Below are 21,740 nucleotides of genomic sequence, written 5' to 3' on the forward strand. Positions count from 1 at the left end.
ATTTAAAGCTTCAGATTCAATACTGTCTTAAAATTTGAACCCCAGTGTTTGTGTGTGCAGGTTGTCTGGCTGTATGGTGACAGAGGAAGGCTGTGGTTTTCTATCTTCAGCTCTGAGTTCAAACCCCTCACACCTGAGAGAGCTGGATCTGAGCTACAATCACCCAGGACAATCAGGAGTCCAGCTGCTCCAACACACACTGGAGGATCCACACTACACACTGCAGATACTCAAGTATGTGGGGCTGTCAGGGAATGCTATTCTAGAAATGTGCTTTTAATCGTACTTAATTATATACAAGTATATATGTTGCCTACATCTTTGGGACACCTTTAAAATCATTAAATTCAGGTATTCCAATCACTTCCATAGCGACAGGCGTATAAAACCAAGCACTAGGCATGCAGATGCTTCTACCAACATTAGTAAAAGTCTATTTGTGAGATCACTACTTAATATTCCACTCACAACTGTTAGTGGTAATATAACAAACTGGAAGAAAAAGGAAGCAGCATCAACTGAGCCACAAAGTGGTAGGCCACATAAAATCGCAGAGCGGGGTCAATGTTTGCTGAGGCACACAGTATTACAGACCTCCAACCATTAAGTGGCCTTCAGACAAGCTCAAAGAGCTCCAGGACTGGGTTTCCTGGAGCGAGAAGCTGCCTTAGTGGTCACCAAACTTGTTCCTAGAGGGCCAATGTCCTGCAGATTTTCAAACACACCTGAACAAGCTAATCAAGGTGTTACTAGGTATACTTGAAACACCCAGGACGGTGTGGTGACCGAGAGGACCTCCGAGAGGACTCAAGGATCGAGATTGGTGACCCCTGCCATACATCATCATCAAGTGCACAGAAAACTGTTGGATGCAATGGTTTAAAGCAGTGGTCACCAAATTTGCTCCTGGAGGGCTGGTGTCCTGCAGATTTTAGCTCCAACCCTAATCAAACACACCTGAACAAGCTAATCAAGGTCTTACTAGGTATACTTGAAACATCCTGGCAGGTGTGTAGAGGCAAGTTGGAGATAAACCCTGCAGGGACACCGGCCCTCCAGGACTGAGATTGGTGACCCCTGGTGTAAAGAGATCGCATTTGACTCCTGAGCATCGTTTGATGGACAAGTCTGGGTTTGGTTAGTGTCTAAAGAATGAGACTTGCCTGACTGAATTGTGTCAAGTGTAATGTTTGGTCGAGGGGGTTATGAGAGTCCATTACTGAGGGTCCAAACACTGAAGAGCAAATTCATTTTTGAGTAGCTTTTCAGATCCTGAACCATGCAAGCTAGTGGCGACAGCAGAGAGGGAAAAAAAAAACTTCACCAATAGGAGACTGAAGAAAAAAAATTCTTGAGAGAACCAGACTCTGTTGGGCACGACCATTTTAATTTCTCCGCTGGCCAACAGTCTTGTGCAAAGCTGCAGTCTCAGCAGTGGAGGCTGGAAGCTGGCCTCAGCGAAGACTCGTCTGTCCCTGGAGCGTCAGTGGAATCAGTCTCATACTCTCCACTCCCCCATGACCAACAACGCAGCAGCAGCTGCTCAGGATACGGCCTGGTCCCGGATATGGACACCTTGGGATCATCTCGTCGCTGGTCTTGGATCCAATCAGTGACTCTGCATAATCGGAAGACCTCGGGATGAGTATGCCCAGTTGGAAATGATGATGTGATTATGTGGGCTTGTTTTTTAGGGGTTGGGGTAGGGCCATTAGTTTAACAAACTTATGCTCCCAAATTTGTGAGAACAGATTTCGTGAGTGTTTTTGGTTTGGAGGACTGGACTGGATCTCACCTCAGAGTCATGACCTCAACCCGAAAACATTTAGGTAGATTTGGAGACTCTGAACTGTGCCTTCTTGTCCAACATCAGTTCCTAACCTCGACAAATGCCCTTCTGTAAGAATATAGAAGGTCAACAATGGTCAGAAGTTCTCATAAGCACACTGCTAAACTTTATGGAAAGCTTTCGGAGAAGAGAGGAAGTTAATATAGCTGCAAAGGTCGATCCATGCTTATTAAATCCTATGGATTAGGACTGTGATGCCATTGAAGTTTGTGTGGATCTAGAGGAAGATGTCCCAGAACTTTTGGCAATGCATTGTTAAACATTTATCATTAGCCATTATTCATTTGTGATTCATTGTTCCTTTCTAGTTTGGACCATGCTGCATATTTCCGAATCACCCCAGGACTGAGAAAATGTAGGCCATTTCTGCCCTTTTTCACTCTGTCTTTCTTTATGTGCACTGTATTTGCATGCATGATTTGTCCAACTTATGCTCATGTATAATCAGTGGTGTCAGGCTTAAAGTACATTTTAATTGGTGTACAGCTGTAATTGTCATCTCATACCCTCTTCTTGTGTTCAGATGCAGTTGAGCTTACGCTGGATCCAAACACAGCGCACAATCAACTCCAGATATCCGAGGAGAACAGGAAGATCACATATGTGGAGGAGCGTCAGGCATATCCTGATCATCCAGAGAGATTTGAGCGCCATCCTCAGGTTCTGTGTAGAGAGATTCTGACTGGACGCTGTTACTGGGAGGCTGAATGGAGCAGCTGGGGTCATATAGCAGTGTCGTATAAAGAAATGGCCAGAAATGTAGTGACTGATTGTCGGTTTGGATTCAGTGATAAATCCTGGAGTCTGTTCTGCTCTGCTAATGGATTCACTGTCTGGCACAATAATGTGAGCACTAGCTTATCTACCTCTACACCACTGTCTAATAGAGTAGGAGTGTATGTGGACGTGTCGTCCGGCTCTCTATCCTTCTACAGTGTCTCTGATACACTCACACACTTACACACATTTAACACCACATTTACTGAAGACCTCTACGCTGGGTTCAGAGTGTTTGATTCCTCACTCGCTCTGTGTCAGATTGAAAAAACAGCTGGGGGAGACGATTGCGACATCACAAACACAGAGCTACACACGTTTGTTCAAAGTGTAGTTTAGTAAAGGTGAAGTGTGGATTTTCAGTGAAATATATATTTTTTTATATTTGTTGTAGGCCTGATAATTGACCAAAACATGGTTGTTGCTTGTTTTTTTCACTAGTCTGTATTTATGTGGCCAATTTAACATTTATTCTGTTAAAAAATCCAACCTGATGTTGTAGAATGTTTATTTTTAATTGAAATACATTGTATTGAATGATGTTGCAGCGGTGACACGGCGGCTCAATGATTAGCACTGTGGCCTCACAGCAGGAAAGTCGCTGGTTCTAGTCCCGGCTGGCTCAGTTGGTGTTTTTTTGTATGGAGTTTGCATGTTCTCCCCGTGTTGGCGTGGGTTTCCTCTGGGTGCTCCGATTTACCACACAGTCCAAACACATGCGCTATAGGGGAATTGATGAACCAAGTAGTGTATGTGTGTGTGCATCTGAGAGTGTATTGGTGTTTCCCATTACTGGGTTGCAGCTGGAAGGGCATCCGCTGCGTAAAACATATGCTGGATAAGTTGGCGGTTCATTCCGCTGTGGTAAACCCTGGTGAAAAAAGGGAGTAAGCAGACGGAAAATTAATGAATGAATGATGTTGCTAACATCCCCCTTCTCAGGGTCAGTAGCAGCAACTCACTCAGTCTGTTCAAGTTTAAATCCTGCATATATTATCATATGCAAACATATTAAAGGAGTGTGGGTGGGTGTCTGATAGATATGGGGATTTATTTTATTAAAGTTTGGGGTTTCCACAAAAAACTCTCTATGAAAAACTAAAGGAAATGGAAACAGTGTCTCCACTCTCCTCTTGCATTAAATATGTAATCTTTAGCATTATGTCTCCGTGTTAAGCTAAATAGGCTTGCAAATAATATAGAGTAAACTGTAATGCCATTAAACAACATTAAAGAAGAACATGAAATTTGGCCAAATAATGTTTTATAAACCCACTGCACATAAATGGTTTACTGATATATATTCAGACTGATTAAATGGAAAAAAGAAAATCACAAGTGAATTTGAGTTGATGAATATTAAAGAAGTAAAACAGAGTAACATGAATAGATTTTGACCCTGGTAAGACGTTAAAACAACATTGCAGAAAAACAACATATAGTTCAAGAAGTGTACATATGAGAGAATAATCAGGAAAGATGTATGAAATCATTTCTTCTGCATTTCTTGTCTTTTCAATGAAGTTTAAAATAAATTGAGACCTGATAGTGAGCCCTGCAGTGCTGTTGAACCTGTGATGATGCTCAGTGCCACTAGGTGGAGCAGATTAGACTGATTTTTATGTCCGGTTTAAAAAGAAAGAAGACACACCTCAAACAAGATAATGAAACGATGCCATTCTGTTTGTACTTCAAACCTTAATGGAGCAGTAAACCTGTCAGACACACATTCTGTGGTAAGTGCAAACAGTTTATTCTTTATTTAATCACGTCATGTACAAATGAGCTGATTTTTAAAATGCATTTATTTATTCCTCTGATTCTTTTATTTTGATTCTAAATGCGAGTCATATATTTAGTTAATCCTTAGAGTAAACCAAATAAACTGAGGGAAGTGTTGACGTTCATTCTTTATTTTTTATGTGTTTAATAATATACTTTAAATTAAAAATAAAATATGAATAAAAATAAATAGTAAAATATTCAAAACTGTTAAAATAATCTTTGCTACTGTTGTTGATAATGCTAAATGTGTAGATTTATGTTATAATATTCTAGAACAACACATATTTTTTTTTAGGTCTCCATATCAAGTTATGATTTAAAACCTCAGTCATAAACCTGAATATTTTAATACCAGATGTATCATTATTAAATAATTATTCAGTGACATGTTTATGATGGCCGGTTGTTTTCCAACTTTTATTTTGAGCTTCAAGTTGCTTTAAACACTGATTTTAATCTCAACCAGAGGTGATTTTCAGCTCTCAGGGGACCAAGGGAGGTGGTGGTGTGGTGGAGAGGGTTGGAAAAGGATGGGATTTGACTGGTATTGAAGAGCCTTGACCTTGTGTAGTCAGTGTATAGGGCAGATCGGTAATGATATTTACTATAAACATCAGTGTTTGTATCTGAACTATGAACTGTTTCGTCAGTATTTCTGTGTTTGTATATTAGAGATATTACTAGGCAAAATACTGAAACTGTTCCTTGATCAAACACAGATTTGTCTGTAATGCATCAAAGGGTTAATAAACATATACAAAAATTAAATAATTTAATATTTAACATTTAATATTTAAAAAGATTATGCACAGGATGCAGTGTTATATTTGACTATATTATTCAGTTTCTCTACCTGAAAACCTCTGTTTGTTTTGCTTGTGTCTCTATATCGTACTGATTCGTGCTTTTGCTTATAGAGTTTGTCTTTTTTTTATTAGACAGTGTCCTGTTGATTTTACTAAACATATCATATTCCAAACTGCACTGAAATCTGACCCTGAAATCAAAAACTGAAGCAAACCGTATGGAAAACACCTACTATTGACCTTTGTTTCTTTGTTCATATGGGTTGGAATTATTATACGGCTGTGACATCCACATTAAGGTCATTGTAACAACAGAGCTCTTGTGTTTCCACATCAATATGTCTGTCAGTGTTTCAATACTCTCAGAAAATACAAGAAGGTGAACACTAAAATGAGTCTTCAAAAGAAGAATGAGGATGAGGATGAGGAATCTGCTTCTGAAATGAGCTATCCACCTCCTGAATCAAGCTGTGTGTCTATGAAGAGTGATTGGTCCATGGTGTATCCTCCTGACCTCAGTGATGCATCGGTGACCTCTGACCCCAAGTAAGACACTGGTCATATTGTCTGAAGTTAATTTTCACAAAGGATAAAATCACACAACTAATTTCTATGAACTAATTCCTTTCTGGTCATGCTAATCACACCGGTGTGATTGCATGTGTGAAAGGGGTCCCTTTCACACGTACAATCACACCGGTGCGATTAGCATGTTTAAAGTACACATCTTCAACTGCAAAAATTCTGACAACAGCATGAGTATTTAAAACTTGCATGTGAAAGGGTTAATGCAGCTCGTTTCTCTATATATAAAAATTTAAATAAACATGTCAAACTATTTCTTACATTTATTTCAATTCCAGTTTGTACCCCACTGTTTTATCACTTATCACATGGTTCCTTATTTGTTAATAAATACACATAGATGAGAAGAGCATTTAAGATTTAATTGTGTAAAAAAATGTTTTTTTAATTTGTGTCCTATCAGCAACAGCAAGAGAAAGGGACAGCATTTAGAGTTTAAAGAGTCCAGCTGTGTATCTGTAATGAGTAACCGATCCATCACCCCACCTGAAATGAAAAAAATTGGATTAAAATCAGAAGACAATATGTTAGAGAAAATTAAAAACAAGCACAAAACCAGCATGAAGCACAAATATGAGAGATTATTTGAAGGAGTCAAACTCCATGAGAATCAAACCCTGCTGAACCGGATCTACACCCAGCTGTACATCCTAGAGGGAGAGAGTGAAGGAGTGAATGAAGAACATGAGGTTTTACAGATGGAGAAAACAGCCAGAACAAAACACTCCCAACACACTCCAATCTACTGCAATGACATCTTTAAAGAGGAGAAAGAGCAAATCAAGACTGTTCTTACTAAAGGCATCGCTGGAATCGGAAAAACCGTCTCTGTGCAGAAGTTCATTCTGGACTGGGCCGAGGGAAAAGCCAATCAGGATGTAGATTTCATGTTTGTGCTTCCATTTCGAGAGCTGAACTTGATCAGAGATCATCAGTACAGTCTTCACACACTTCTGCTGGACTTTCATCCTGAACTTGAAGATCTGGAGCCCAAGATTTATGAGGAGTGTAAAGTTGTGTTCATCTTTGATGGTCTGGATGAAAGCAGAATCACACTGATGTTTTCAGACGCTCAGAAAGTTTGTGATGTGACTGAGACTTCATCAGTGGCTGTGTTGATGTCAAAGCTGATGAAAGGAGAGCTGCTTCCCTCTGCTCTCATCTGGATCACCTCCAGACCAGCAGCAGCCAATCAGATCCCCTCCAAATACATCAAGCGTCTGACAGAAATTCAGGGATTCACTGAGCCTCAGAAGGAGGAATATTTCAGGAAGAGAATCAGTGAGCAGCATCAAGCCAGCAGAATCATCTCACACATCAGAAGAGCAAGAAGCCTCCACATCATGTGCCACATACCCGTCTTCTGCTGGATCTCATCCACTGTGCTTCAGAAGCTCCTGGAAGAAGATCTGAGTGCAGAAATCCCTCAAACTCTGACTGAAATGTACATCCACTTCCTGCTGATTCAGATCAACATGAGGAATCAGAAGTATGAAGAGAGAGATCCAGAGAAACTCCTGCAGTCCAACAGAGAAGTGATTGTCAAACTTGCTGAAGTGGCTTTCAGACAGCTGATGAAGGGCAATGTGATGTTCTATGAGGAGGACCTGATTGAGAGCGGCGTAGGCGTCTCTGACGCCTCAGTGTATTCTGGGATTTGCACTGAGATCTTTAAGGAGGAATCTGTGATTCAGCAGAGGAAAGTTTACAGCTTCACCCATCTCAGCATTCAGGAGTTCCTCGCTGCTTTCTATGTGTTTTACTACCACATAACCTGCTCCACAGAGGCATGTTTTGATTCACTGCATGATTTACAAAGAAGAGCAGTAGATAAAGCCATTGAGAGTGAGAATGGGCGTCTGGATCTGTTCCTGCGGTTCCTGCTGGGCGTCTCACTGGAGTCCAATCAGAGACTCTTCCAGGATCTACTGACACACACAGAGAAGAGCTCAGAGAGCATCAGGAGAAGCACACAGTACATTAAAGAGAAGATCAGAGATGGACATGGACTCTCCACTGAAAGATCCATCAATCTGTTCCTCTGTCTGCTGGAAGTGAAAGATCAGACTCTGTCCAGAGAGATTCAGGAGTTTGTGAAATCAGACAAACAGTCAGAGAAGAAACTCTCTCCTGCTCACTGCTCAACAATCGCCTACATGCTTCAGATGTCAGAGGAGGTGCTGGATGAGCTGGAGCTCCAGAAATACAACACATCAGATGAGGGCAGAAGAAGACTGATACCAGCCGTCAGCAACTGCACAAGAGCTCTGTGAGTGTCTAATCCAGTGTTACTTCTTTAGTTTCTTGTGCACATTTAGTTTGTTTTCAATTCTCATTTGTTCTCCTCTTCTTCCAGTCTTGCTGGCTGTAATCTCTCTGCTCAGGATTGTGAAATTGTGTCGTCAGTTCTTCAATCCTCAAACTGTGTCCTGAGAGAGCTGGACCTGAGTAACAATGACCTGCAGGATTCAGGAGTGAAGCTGCTCTCTGATGGACTGAAGAGTCCAAACTGTCAGCTGGAGATACTGAGGTGAGACTTTCCTGTCGAGTCATGATTATTTAAAGTTACAGATTCTATATTATAATTTGCACTCTGGTCTGTGTCTGCAGGTTGTCTGGCTGTATGGTGACAGAGGAAGGCTGTGGTTTTCTATCTTCAGCTCTGAGTTCAAACCCCTCACACCTGAGAGAGCTGGATCTGAGCTACAATCACCCAGGACAATCAGGAGTCCAGCTGCTCCAACACACACTGGAGGATCCACACTACACACTGCAGAAACTCAAGTAAGTTGGGCAGTCAGACAATTATATGGTTTTGCATTAGATTGTAAATTCTCCTTAACTCAGTAGACAGTCCCAGTGTGTGTTGATGATGAAGAACAGGGAAATGTCCGAGTCTGAGTTGAAGATTAAGAGTAAGGGCGATGTGCAAGTGTGTGTGTTGAAGATGAAGAATAGGGAGGGTCTGGGGTGTCAGAGTGTTTGTTGAAGATGATGAATTGGGTAGATGTCTCAGTGAGAACTAGTTTTGTGAGTCTCATGGTGATTTTGTTTGTCAAAAAGATGATATTAATAGAAATACCATGTTCGCCTATGCACAGATAGGTATTTTTCATGAGGTTAGCTGATCAATACAATAAGAAAGAACATGATGTGTCTATTAATCAAGAGTTTGTGCTGTTACTGATGTCCTTGCAGAGTTGGCATCATCTCTTCACAACTGTCTTGAATCTGATCAACAAGATTTGCAGGTGCCTTGGCATGTTGATCCAAATAAAAAAATTAAAAAAGACAGAATTGACAGGCGATCTGGCCAATCATGCTGATATTCTGTGCCCCCGTCACAGCGCTCAACTTTCTCAGACAAGCAGAACAGCTAGACTAACCAGGCATAGTGTAGAAACACCAGCGCTAAACATGAATCATTGTAATAGTGTGCTCATTCAGGCCTTACAAGCAGGTACCAAGAAGGCTAGGCCTATATTTTTGCATTTGTTTGTAAATTATGTGTTAGGGAATCAATTTGTTTCATTTTTTTATCACATTCAAATAATCTAAACACACTTCAGCTGTAGCACAGATTTGTAGGGGAGTGCCAAGGCATAGTGAAAGCACATTGGAGAGTGAAAAGGGGGACAGGGTTTTGCTGGGTCAATTGAGCCCAATCCCAATTCTACTTTATAACCCTACATCTTCCCCTTGGCCCTTGAAAAAAAGAGTGTGTGGGGGTAGGGATGGAAATATTTCTCTAAGAAGGGGACACCACTACATATGCACATAGTATCATAGGTCATGTCATTTTAATGTCTGTCTGTATGTTTTTGTAATTTTCAGTTTGGACCATGGAGGACATTTCAGGATCACATCTGGATTGAGAAAATGTAAGCACACACAAATACAGACATAATTTCTGTGCATAATCCATAATTGATTCATCTGATTTCTCTCTTTGTCTTCAGATGCCTGTTTTCTCACACTGGATCCAATCACAGCACATACTCAGCTCCAGCTGTCTGAGGAGAACAGGAAAGCAAGTATTGTGACAGATCCTCAGCCGTATCCTGATCATCCAGACAGATTTGATCAACAGGAGCAGGTTCTGTGTAGAGAGACTCTGACTGGACGCTGTTACTGGGAGGTAAAATGGAGCGGCTCTGGTCTTGTAGCGGTGGCGTATAAAGGAATTGGCAGGAAAAGTGGATTTGACTGTTGTTTTGGACATAATGAACACTCCTGGTGTCTGTACTGCAGTGATGAGGTTTACTCTGTCTGGGACAATAATAAGAGCGTTGATGTATTTGGTCCTTCATCTCGTACTAATAGAGTGGGAGTGTATGTGGACGTGCCGTCCGGCTGTCTGTCTTTCTACAGTGTCTCTGACACAAACACACTCACACACATACACACATTCAACACCACATTCACTGAAGAGCTCTATGCTGGATTTAAGGTTTATCCTGGATCTTCGGTGTCTCTGTGTCCTGTTAAACCTGCTGAAGTTCCTCCCTAAGTTCCAACCTAACCCCAAAACCCCAATTACACACAAAACCACAGGCAGTTTCTGTTATTTTCTTTTCGGCTTAGTCCGTTTTTTAATCAGGGGTCGCCACAGCGGAATGAACCACCATACACTACGGCCAATTTAGTTTGCTCAATTCCCCTATAGAGTAGTGTATGTGTGTGGACTCTGGGGGAAACCGGAGCACTCGGAAGAAACCTTTGCCAACATGGGGAGAACATGCAAACTTCACACAGAAACACCAACTGACCCAGCCGGGACTCGAACCAGCGACCTTCTTGCTGTAAGGCCACAGTGCTAACCACTGTGCCACTGTGTCGCCCCTATGATTTTTTCCTGATTCCATTCCACTATGTTATCAGCTACCATATAAGATATAATTTTTAAACTTTATTTTTATTATTATAGTTACAAGAAGAAAACAGTGATTTTGACACATATACAGAGGTTGAAAAATGAAGAATTCACAAAGATATGTTTAAAGGGGTTTAATTGTGAGGTTTATTAATTCATTTTGTTGTCGGGTTAGTCCCTTTATTAATCCAGGGTCACCACAGCGGAATGAACCGCCAACTTATCCAGCACGTTTTTATGCAGTGGATGCCCTTCCAGCAGCAACCCATCTCTGGGAAATTAATTGTGAGGTTAAAAAAGAAAAAGGAATTTGACCAAAATTCTATATGTATTTTTAAAGATATAACCAACTATCTAAAAGTGCCCTCAGTCGAAGAATCACCCTAGCACAAAATGCAAGGGATGCTTTGTAAAATGTATTATGATGTCTTGTAAAATTAAGAAGTCTTTTTTGAGTAAAAAAAAAAAAAATATATATATATATATATATATATATATATATATATATATATATATATATATATATATGAAATAATTTTACTGTGTAATTTTTGTTCTCATTTTAATTAAGTTACAGTACATGTGTTTGCTGTGCAAAAACAATTATAGTGAACATCTGCATAGGCAAGGCAAGTTTATATCTATAGCACATGTCATACACAGTGGCAATTCAAAGTGCTTTACATGAACAGAAATAAAAGAGACAAGTGTAAGAAAATAAAAACAAACAATAAAAATGATTAAAAACAGATTTAATGTGTTAAACAGGTTGTAAAAGAATGAAAAAAGAGAAAAACATACTGACGTAGCATGGTGCTCATTCAGTAAAGGCTCAGCTAAACAGATGTGTGTTCAGACTTGATTTGAATGCGCCTAATGTTGGAGCACATCTGATCATTTCTGGAAGATGATTCCAGCAGTGGGGGGCGCTGTTAGTAGCTGAAGCTGATTCACTCTTGGAGTTTTTAGTTTAAATGATCCAAAAGATCTGAGTGATCTGTAATGTATTAAGGTCCTAGGCCATTTAGTGATTTATGGACAAGTAGTAATACTTTAAAGTAAAGAATATATAATATATAAAAGATTCCTCCCATGGTTGGGGTATGCACAGAACTTTCTTAGCTAAAATACCACCAGCCTCACACCTTTTCAGAACATACTTGACAACCTGTAACTGGGAGCCAGTGTAAAGACCTGAGGACAGGTGTGATGTGCTCTGATTTCCTGGTTCTGGTCAGAATCCTGGCCGCAGCATTCTGGATGAGCTGCAACTGTGTCTTGGGAGGGTCAGTGAGGAGTCCATTACAGTAATCCACCCTGCTGCTGATGAAAGCATGAACAAGTTTCTCAAGTCTTCACTGGAAACAAAGCATCTGATTCCTGCAATGTTTTTGAGATGATAGTATGCTGATTTACTGACTGCTTTGACATGACTACTGAAACTGACTCCAGAGTCACACCAAGATTCTTGATCTTATTTTTTGTTGTTTGACCTTTCTCCACCTTGAGAAGCTCATCTCTGTTCCCAAACGCAATCACTGCAGTTTTCTCTTTGTTTAAATGAAGATAATTTTGGCACATCCAACTGTTCATTTCATCAATGCACTGTCAAAGGGTGTCAATGGGGCTGTAGTCATTAGCCAGTAAGGCTAGGTAGATCTGAGTGTCATCAGCAGAGCTGTGGTAGGAGATTTGGTCATTATTTGGTTCAGAGGGAGCATGTAAAGGTTGAACAGGAGAGGTGCCAGAATCGAGCCTTGTGGAACTCCACACGTCATGGGTGTCCACCTCGAGCTATGGTCACCTATACTGACACAGTAACCTACTTCAAGGTAAGATCTAAGCCATTTGAGGACCGTGCCAGACAGCCCAACCCAGTTTTCCAGCCTATCCACATGTATGCTGTGATGGACAGTGTCAAATGCAGCACTGAGATCCAACAATACCAGCACTGTTATTTTACCTGAATCTGTATTTAGGCGTATATCATTGATTATCTTTATAAGAGCGCTCTCTGTACTGTGATGTGCTCTGAAACCAGACTTATAATTGTTTAAACACCCCTTGAAGTTTAAGAACTTGTCAACCTGGTTGAAAACAAATTTTTTAATGATTTTGCCAATGAAAGGGAGATTTGAGATTGGCCTGTAATTGCTCAATAGGGTGTTATCCAGTTTGCTCTTCTTCAAGAGGGGTTTAACAACTGCAGTTTTAAATGAGTTTGGAAAATTCTCTAAGAGAAGTGAAGCATTTACCACTTTAGAAGATCCATTTCTAAACAGGTAAACACAGTAGAGGATAGAGCTTGTTTGTTTTTCACATATCCGGTTTAAAAACAAACACAACACACCTTACAGGTAAGTGAAAGCGAAAGGGTGGAACGACACCATTCTGTGGCTTATAAGAATACGTGGGGTTTATTTATAACCTGATTTCGAGAGGATCGCACACTTATGATTTACCACATAGAGTCCCACATTATCTAAGCATATATTATCATATTGTTACTATATACAACCACAGTCTTCAGTCCACATTTATCTTCCTCTGGAAGAATTTCCCCTTCCTCGCTTTTTTTTTCTTTCTCATTGATTGGGCGGCACGGCAAGCCAGTGGTTAGTACTGTTGCCCCACAGCAAGAACACTGCAGGCTCTGGTCCTTGCCGGGCCGGTGGGTGTTTCTGTGCAGAGTTTGTATGTTCTCTCCGTGTCCGCATGGGTTTTCCCTGGATTCTCCAGTTTCCTCCCACCGTCCAAAGATATGCATCATGCGTAACAGATTATGCAAAGCAGGCACTTTATCTAGCTCCCTGCATCAGTATCTTTCCTTCTCAAAGTAGTTCACCTTTACTTCTTCAGCTGGAGAGTTTTTGAGATCTACCTGGGCTCAATCTTTCCTCTTTTATGATAAATCATTAGCTGAGTGTGAAATCTTGAATGGACCTTTTCACAAGACCATTATAAAAGCATCTTAAGTTCTCGAAAGTTTTTAATATTTATATATATATTTGTTTAAATGTATGTACATTCATGGTGGGAGAAATAAGTATTCGACATGACGTGTTTTTTTTTTCCTGGGAATAATATTTGTAAAGGAGCTGTTGACATGGAATTGAAGATAGTTTTGGTAAAAACCCAAACAATATAAAGACAAAAATAAAACCTGAAAATGAGTTCTGTACAATAGGAATGGAACGACACAAGGAGAAAGTGCTAAACTACTGAAATGCATTTAATACTTTGTCTAAAAGTGTTTTTTGGTGCCGCACCTTAAAGACGCCTCTCATATGAAGAATGAAGCCTCATGCATTGCTCAGGTGCGAGTTGCTTCTGTGGATCTCGTCTATCAAATCTGAGCCTTATTCTGTATTCTCTATTGGATTCAGGTTAGGTGATTGGCTGGGCCATTCTGCAGCTTGATTCTCTTTCTCTGAAAGCACTTGAGAGTCTCCTTAGTTCATTGTCTTGCTGGTGTCATCTTCATCCTCCTGCTAATGTAGATGTTGGAGTGAAGCAGCTGATGTTCATTTACACAGAGGAAGGGCAGAGGCTTGCTGAAGAACTACTGAGAGATTTCAGCTGCTGTCTGGGCTTTCACTGCCAAACCACACCTCCCTTTTTTCACGTGTTCAATACTTTTCTCTTTGTCATTGCATTTTGTTACACAGAACTTAATTTGTAAACTCATTAGATTTGTTTTCTTTGCATATTTGGCTTTCTTTGGTTGTTACCAACATCTGGTGAAAATTCCATGTCAAAGACACCTTTAGAAATATTTTTCCTGAGAAAAAAGTGACGGGTTCAATTCTTATTCCTCCACTTTATATGTATTCATGTATGTATCATCTTTGCATCAAACAACAAAATTCCCGCTTGTGCGATACAATTGTAGTGCAGCGCCTATGGGACAGGACAGTAAATTTGACATTATTCTCTCTTCTGGCTGCTGTTGTAAGTCTGACACTAGGTTTGATAACACCATTGACACATTTTTCTTTTGATATTTCAGTGAATAGGATTGTTTATTTGTTGTATTCTCACGTTCACTGTACTCTGTGAGAAACCAGGAAATGTGAAAAGGGTCCATTTATGATTATCTCCCATCATCTCTGTCTTTACCACTCAATATTATGCTTGCATTTTGGTGTAACATTCCCTCTGAGTGTTACCACGTGACCCTGTTTGTTTGTTTCTGTTTATAAAAGTATTGATGATCATTCATGAGTAAAAAAAAGCTTCTTTTACAATAACTTAAAGAAAGTTGGAAATTCTAGCAAGATGGGTCATCATCTCAATATTATGGTTTGTTTAATTTTTAAAAAGAAAAAAAGGAGAGAAAGAGTACTACTGAGAAAAAAGCCTGGTTAGCACTGTCGCCTCACAGCAAGAATGTTGCTGGTTCGAGTCCCAGCTGGGTCAGTTGGCGTTTTTTGTGTGGAGTTTGCATGTTCTCCCGGTGTTGGCGTGGGTTTCCTTATGGTGCTCCGGTTTCCCCCACAGTCCAAACACGTGCGCTATAGGGGGGTTTCCACAAAAAACTCCCTCTGAGAAACTGAAGGAAATGCAAAAAGTGTCTCCACTCTCCCCAACACTGAATGAGTTCTTGCATTGAATATGTAATATTTAGCATTATTTCTCCATGTTAAGTTAAATAGGCTTGCAAATATGATAGAGTATACTGTTATGCCGTTAAACAACATTAAAGAAGAACATGAAATTTGGACTATGTCTCTCGGTTGGCCTGGGAACGCCTCGGGATCCCCCCGGAGGAGCTGGAGGAAGTGTCTGGAGATAGGGAAGTCTGGGGTTCTCTCCTAAGACTGCTGCCCCCGCGACCCGGCCCCGGAAAAGCGGCAGAAGATGAATGAATGAATGAATGAATGAATGAATGAAATTTGGCCAAATAATGTTTTATAGACCAACTGTACATAAATGGTTTACTGATATATATTCTGACTGATTAAATGGAAAAATAAAATCACAAGTGAATTTGAGTTGATGAATATTAAAGAAGTAAAACAGAGTAACATGAATAGATTTTGACACTGGTAGGATGTTAAAACAACATTGCAGAAAAACAACATATAGATCAAGAAGTGTACATATGAGGGAATAATCAGCAAAGATGTATGAAATCATTTCTTCTGCATTTTTTTTTTAACTAGAGACCTGATAGTGAGCCCTGCAGTGCTGTTGAACCTGTGATGATGCTCAGTGCCTTTAGAGGGAGCAGGTTAGATTCTCATGTCCGGTTTAAAAAGAAAGAAGACACACCTCAAACAGGACAGTGTAAGCGAGATAATGAAACGATGCCATTCTGTTTGTACTTCAAACCTTAATGGAGCAGTAAACCTGTCAGACACACATTCTGTGGTAAGTGCAAACAGTTTATTCTTCATTTAATCACGTCTTATACAAATGAGCTGATTTTTAAAATGAATTTATTTATTCCTCTGATTCTTTTCTTTTGATTCTAAATGCGAGTCATTTATTTAGTTAATCCTTAGAGTAAACCAAATAAACTGAGGGAAGTGTTGACGTTCACTTTTATGCTTTATGTGTTAAATATACTTTAAATTAAAAAAGAAATCAAGAAATAAGCAGCTGAATAAAAATAAATGGTAAAATGTTCAAAACTGTTAAAATAATCTTTGCTGCTGTTGTTGATAATGCTAAATGTGTAGATTTATGTTATAATCTTCTACAACAACACATATTCATTTATTTAGTCTCCGTGTCAAGTTATGATTCAAAACCTCAGTCATGAAACCTTCATGTTTTAATACCAGAGGTATCATTATTGAAGTATTATTCAGTGACACATTTATGATGGCCGGTTGTCTTTCAACTTTTATTTTGAGCTTCAAGTTGCTTTAAACACTGATTTTAATCTTTGCCAGATGTGTTTATCCAGCCTGATCTCAAGTATTTTACGTTTTGCCAGTTTAGTGGCTAATTCGTATGAATTCGTACGATTTCAGTCATACGAAATGATACGATTTTAAAAAGGAGGCATGGCACCTAACTCCAACCATCATTGGGGGATAAGCAAATCGTACTAAATTGTACGAATTAGATCGTACGAATTTATACAAATTAGCCACTAAATGAAAAAGTTACGAACTGCCATGAGATTGTGTTGGATTATCGGCTCTCTGGGGTCCTATGGAGGTGATAGTGTGGGGTGGAAAAGGATGGGATTTGACTAATATTGAAGAGTGGGAGCCTATGACCTTGTGTAGTCAGTGTATAGGGCAGATCGGTACTGATATTTACCATAAACATCAGTGTTTGTATCTGAACTATGAACTGTTTTCCCAATACTTCTGTTTTGATTGTTGGTCGCTAATAAATAATACTGGCTAAAAGACTGAATCTCTTTCTTGATCAAACTCAGATTTGTCTGTAATGAATCAAAGGGTTAATAAGCATAGGCAAATGACCCTCATTCAATGCCTGATCTTTTACTCATTAATAGTACAGCTTTACACTGAATGCATACACAAGCCTTCATTACATGTGCCAAACTGTGGGTCATGATGATCCAAATCAACTTATTTCTTGCATCTCTAACTATGACCAATAGTTATGTCATCATGTCCAATGGCTTGAATGTAGATATTTGAGAAACTGTGTTGTCTGTTTTTTCTAGTTTTGAACCAGCAACTTTCGACTTCAGGTAGAAGAGAACAATTGGAGTCAAAGCAATGGATAATATGTTACAGAGAATTAAAAATCAGCACAAAACCAGCCTGAAAAATAAGTATGAGAGATTATTTGAAGGAATCGAAGTAAAAGAGACTGGAACCCACCTGAACCGGATCTACACCCAGCTGTACATCATAGAGGGAGAGAGTGAAGGAGTGAATGAAGAACATGAGGTTTTACAGATGGAGAAAACAGCCAGAACAAAACACTCCCAACACACTCCAATCTACTGCAATGACATCTTTAAAGAGGAGAAAGAGCAAATCAAGACTGTTCTTACTAAAGGCATCGCTGGAATCGGAAAAACCGTCTCTGTGCAAAAGTTCATTCTGGACTGGGCCGAGGGAAAAGCCAATCAGGATGTAGATTTCATGTTTGTGCTTCCATTTCGAGAGCTGAACTTGATCAGAGATCATCAGTACAGTCTTCACACACTTCTGCTGGACTTTCATCCTGAACTTGAAGATCTGGAGCCCAAGATTTATGAGGAGTGTAAAGTTGTGTTCATCTTTGATGGTCTGGATGAAAGCAGAATCACACTGATGTTTTCAGACGCTCAGAAAGTTTGTGATGTGACTGAGACTTCATCAGTGGCTGTGTTGATGTCAAAGCTGATGAAAGGAGAGCTGCTTCCCTCTGCTCTCATCTGGATCACCTCCAGACCAGCAGCAGCCAATCAGATCCCCTCCAAATACATCAAGCGTCTGACAGAAATTCAGGGATTCACTGAGCCTCAGAAGGAGGAATATTTCAGGAAGAGAATCAGTGAGCAGCATCAAGCCAGCAGAATCATCTCACACATCAGAAGAGCAAGAAGCCTCCACATCATGTGCCACATACCCGTCTTCTGCTGGATCTCATCCACTGTGCTTCAGAAGCTCCTGGAAGAAGATCTGAGTGCAGAAATCCCTCAAACTCTGACTGAAATGTACATCCACTTCCTGCTGATTCAGATCAACATGAGGAATCAGAAGTATGAAGAGAGAGATCCAGAGAAACTCCTGCAGTCCAACAGAGAAGTGATTGTCAAACTTGCTGAAGTGGCTTTCAGACAGCTGATGAAGGGCAATGTGATGTTCTATGAGGAGGACCTGATTGAGAGCGGCGTAGACGTCTCTGACGCCTCAGTGTATTCTGGGATTTGCACTGAGATCTTTAAGGAGGAATCTGTGATTCACCAGAGGAAAGTCTACAGCTTCATCCATCTGAGCTTCCAGGAGTTCCTCGCTGCTTTCCATGTGTTTTACTACCACATAACCTGCTCCACAGAGGCAAGTTTAGATTCACTGCATGATTTGCAGAAAAGAATTATAAATAAATCCATTGAGAGTGAGAACGGGCATCTGGGTCTGTTCCTGCGGTTCCTGCTGGGCGTCTCACTGGAGTCCAATCAGAGACTCTTCCAGGATCTACTGACACACACAGAGAAGAGCTCAGAGAGCATCAGGAGAAGCACACAGTACATTAAAGAGAAGATCAGAGATGGACATGGACTCTCCACTGAAAGATCCATCAATCTGTTCCTCTGTCTGCTGGAAGTGAAAGATCAGACTCTGTCCAGAGAGATTCAGGAGTTTGTGAAATCAGACAAACAGTCAGAGAAGAAACTCTCTCCTGCTCACTGCTCAACAATCGCCTACATGCTTCAGATGTCAGAGGAGGTGCTGGATGAGCTGGAGCTCCAGAAATACAACACATCAGATGAGGGCAGAAGAAGACTGATACCAGCCGTCAGCAACTGCACAAGAGCTCTGTGAGTGATTATTTGTGCTACTCTGTTGTTTCTTGCATATATTTACCTTGTATTAAATTCCCTTGTTCTGCTCTTCTTTCAGTCTTGCTGGCTGTAATCTCTCTGCTCAGGATTGTGAAATTGTGTCGTCAGTTCTTCAATCCTCAAACTGTGTCCTGAGAGAGCTGGACCTGAGTAACAATGACCTGCAGGATTCAGGAGTGAAGCTGCTCTCTGATGGACTGAAGAGTCCAAACTGTCAGCTGGAGATACTGAGGTGAGACTTTCATGTTTAGTAATTATTATTTAAAGTTATGGATTCTATACTATATTATAATTTGCACTCTGGTCTGTGTCTGCAGGTTGTCTGGCTGTATGGTGACAGAGGAAGGCTGTGGTTTTCTATCTTCAGCTCTGAGTTCAAACCCCTCACACCTGAGAGAGCTGGATCTGAGCTACAATCACCCAGGACAATCAGGAGTCCAGCTGCTCCAACACACACTGCAGAAACTCAAGTAAGTCGAATATTCATTTGTCTGTACATAATGGGTCACATTAGAAGGGTGTTTTTGCATATATAAATTGTAGCACAAGACTAGTTGCCAACTGAAGCTAGATAGGGTCAAGGATACTAGTTAGATAGTAGTTAGATAGTACTATATAGATACTAGTTGGATACTAGTTCTACTTTATCTAAATTTTTAGCGTAATATTTATTTATTCATTTACTTATGTTTTCGTCTCTGTATAGTTTGGATCATGGAGGACATTTTAGGATCACACCAGGCCTAAGAAAATGTAAGTTCTTTCTCTCTCTCACACACACACTCACACACCTATGTATATTAAATGATGCTATAGATGATGTGATCTGTGCTCTTGTGTTCAGATGCCTGTGTTCTCACTCTGGATCCAAACACAGCACACACTCATCTTGTTCTGTCTGAAAAGAACAGAGAGGCCAGAAATGTGACAGATCCTCAGCCGTATCCTGATCATCCAGAGAGATTTAAGATCAATGAGCAGGTTCTGTGTAGAGAGCCTCTGACTGGACGCTGTTACTGGGAAGTGAAATGGAGCGGCTCTGGTCATATTGGGGTGGCTTATAAAGCCATCGACAGGAAAAGTGGGCTTGACTCTTGGTTTGGGCTCAATGAAAACTCTTGGAGTCTGTACAGCTGTGATACGATTTACACAGTCTGGCACAATAATAAGAGCGCTGATATTATTGCTCCTTCAGCTTGTACCAATAGAGTAGGAGTGTATGTGGATGTGCCATCTGGCTCTCTGTCTTTTTACAGTGTCTCTGACACAAACACACTCACACACATACACACATTCAACACCACATTCACTAAAGAGCTCTATACAGGATTTGGGATTTATCCTGAAGCTTCAGTGTCTCTGTGTCAGATTTAACAAACACTTCAAAGCAATTCAGAGACATACAACATATAAAAAAAGGTCAATATTTCACCTGTTATTAACATTCTGATATGCACGCAAGGTCCAAAAACACCTTCATTGTCTTATAACATGCTTTTACTGTTATCTAATTATACAGATGACTCTCAGTTGATTTGTTCAGCGATTCATTTATTTTTTTCCATGATGCTAATCTGCGGTGATTGGTTCATTGACTCAATGAGTCTGTTGTGATTGGTCCACCACAGTTTATCAGCAGGCATATGTGTGAGGCCAATGCAGGAAATCATTAAAGCAATGCAGTTAAACACCAGCATATTGCTCTTAACATAACCCCAAGTAATGACAATAACATTCATTCAGTATTGATCCATACTGCTGCAAAAGTTGAACTATTTTGAAAATTGCGCAGCTGAGGTGTGTTCTTGGCAAGGATCAAACCGTTGAAATGAAAGTTAAATCGGTGCTTTCTGTGTCTGGTGTTTAAGAACAGTTGATGAAGGACAAAGACAAACGGCAAAGGATCTCGAGCACAGAACCGGGTTTAAACTAGCGGCTACACACTTTGTATGTTTCATGTGGTTTTAGATGTGATATGTGAATAGCCCCTTAAAGAGTTAACTAGAGAGATATAATAACAAAGAGGCAACTGTTAAATTCACATTTACAGGTTGTGATCCAGACGATGAAACGGGTCAATGTAAACTGTGTACTGACAGTGCCATACATTGGTAGTTTTTGGTGCTGATTCTTTTTTTAATAAAAAAGCTTGCTTTATACTGTTGAAGTCATCAATAAAATGACAGGAACACAGCAAAAGGTTGGTTATAATGCAATCCAGGCTTCTGAAAACGTACCTTTATATACATTTCTTGAGAGCACCAAATACGTCCCAGGAGCTAAGTTTTTTTTATTTTTATTTTTTGCAGTTTTTTATTTATTTAATTTTTTTTTTTTGCAGTTTTTAAAATTGTTTTATTTTCATACACACGCTACTGTGTATAAATCCAACCAATAGTGTTTTAAAAAGCACCGATTGACAGACTTACCTAAACTCAACCAACAGCTTTATAAAGCAATCCAGAAAAATAAAAGCCCTTGCCTGATTTTTACCACGTTTTTTTAGATTTTACCACAGTCTCACCATGTTATTTACTTGTTTATTTGACCTCCTTTCTGGAACCGTTTTTTGCCAGACTC

General features: G+C 40.0%; 3 protein-coding genes across 3 annotated transcripts; all 3 read left to right on the forward strand.

The window, feature by feature from the left end:
- Positions 1–59: 59 nt before the first annotated feature.
- On the forward strand, positions 60–3,857 carry LOC137495359 (stonustoxin subunit beta-like). The gene is made up of 3 exons (XM_073908371.1): positions 60–234; positions 2,158–2,204; positions 2,373–3,857. Exons 1-3 carry the CDS (start codon positions 74–76, stop codon positions 2,963–2,965), a joined length of 801 nt encoding a protein of 266 aa, XP_073764472.1. The 5' UTR covers positions 60–73; the 3' UTR covers positions 2,966–3,857.
- A 468-nt stretch (positions 3,858–4,325) lies between these two features.
- si:ch211-15j1.1 lies at positions 4,326–10,423 on the forward strand. The gene is made up of 7 exons (XM_021477861.3): positions 4,326–4,362; positions 5,567–5,763; positions 6,206–8,071; positions 8,159–8,332; positions 8,413–8,586; positions 9,637–9,683; positions 9,762–10,423. Exons 2-7 carry the CDS (start codon positions 5,609–5,611, stop codon positions 10,310–10,312), a joined length of 2,967 nt encoding a protein of 988 aa, XP_021333536.1. The 5' UTR covers positions 4,326–4,362; positions 5,567–5,608; the 3' UTR covers positions 10,313–10,423.
- Positions 10,424–15,957: 5,534 nt separating this feature from the next.
- On the forward strand, positions 15,958–21,375 carry si:dkey-222h21.11. Its single transcript, XM_009295973.5, has 6 exons — positions 15,958–16,048; positions 17,328–19,136; positions 19,219–19,392; positions 19,478–19,630; positions 19,867–19,913; positions 20,005–21,375. The coding sequence occupies exons 2-6, from the start codon at positions 17,383–17,385 to the stop codon at positions 20,532–20,534; spliced, it is 2,658 nt and encodes an 885-aa protein (XP_009294248.2). The 5' UTR covers positions 15,958–16,048; positions 17,328–17,382; the 3' UTR covers positions 20,535–21,375.
- Positions 21,376–21,740: the final 365 nt, after the last annotated feature.

The sequence above is a fragment of the Danio rerio genome, chromosome 1 (assembly GCF_049306965.1).
Source record: "Danio rerio strain Tuebingen ecotype United States chromosome 1, GRCz12tu, whole genome shotgun sequence".
Classification (NCBI taxonomy): domain Eukaryota; kingdom Metazoa; phylum Chordata; class Actinopteri; order Cypriniformes; family Danionidae; genus Danio; species Danio rerio.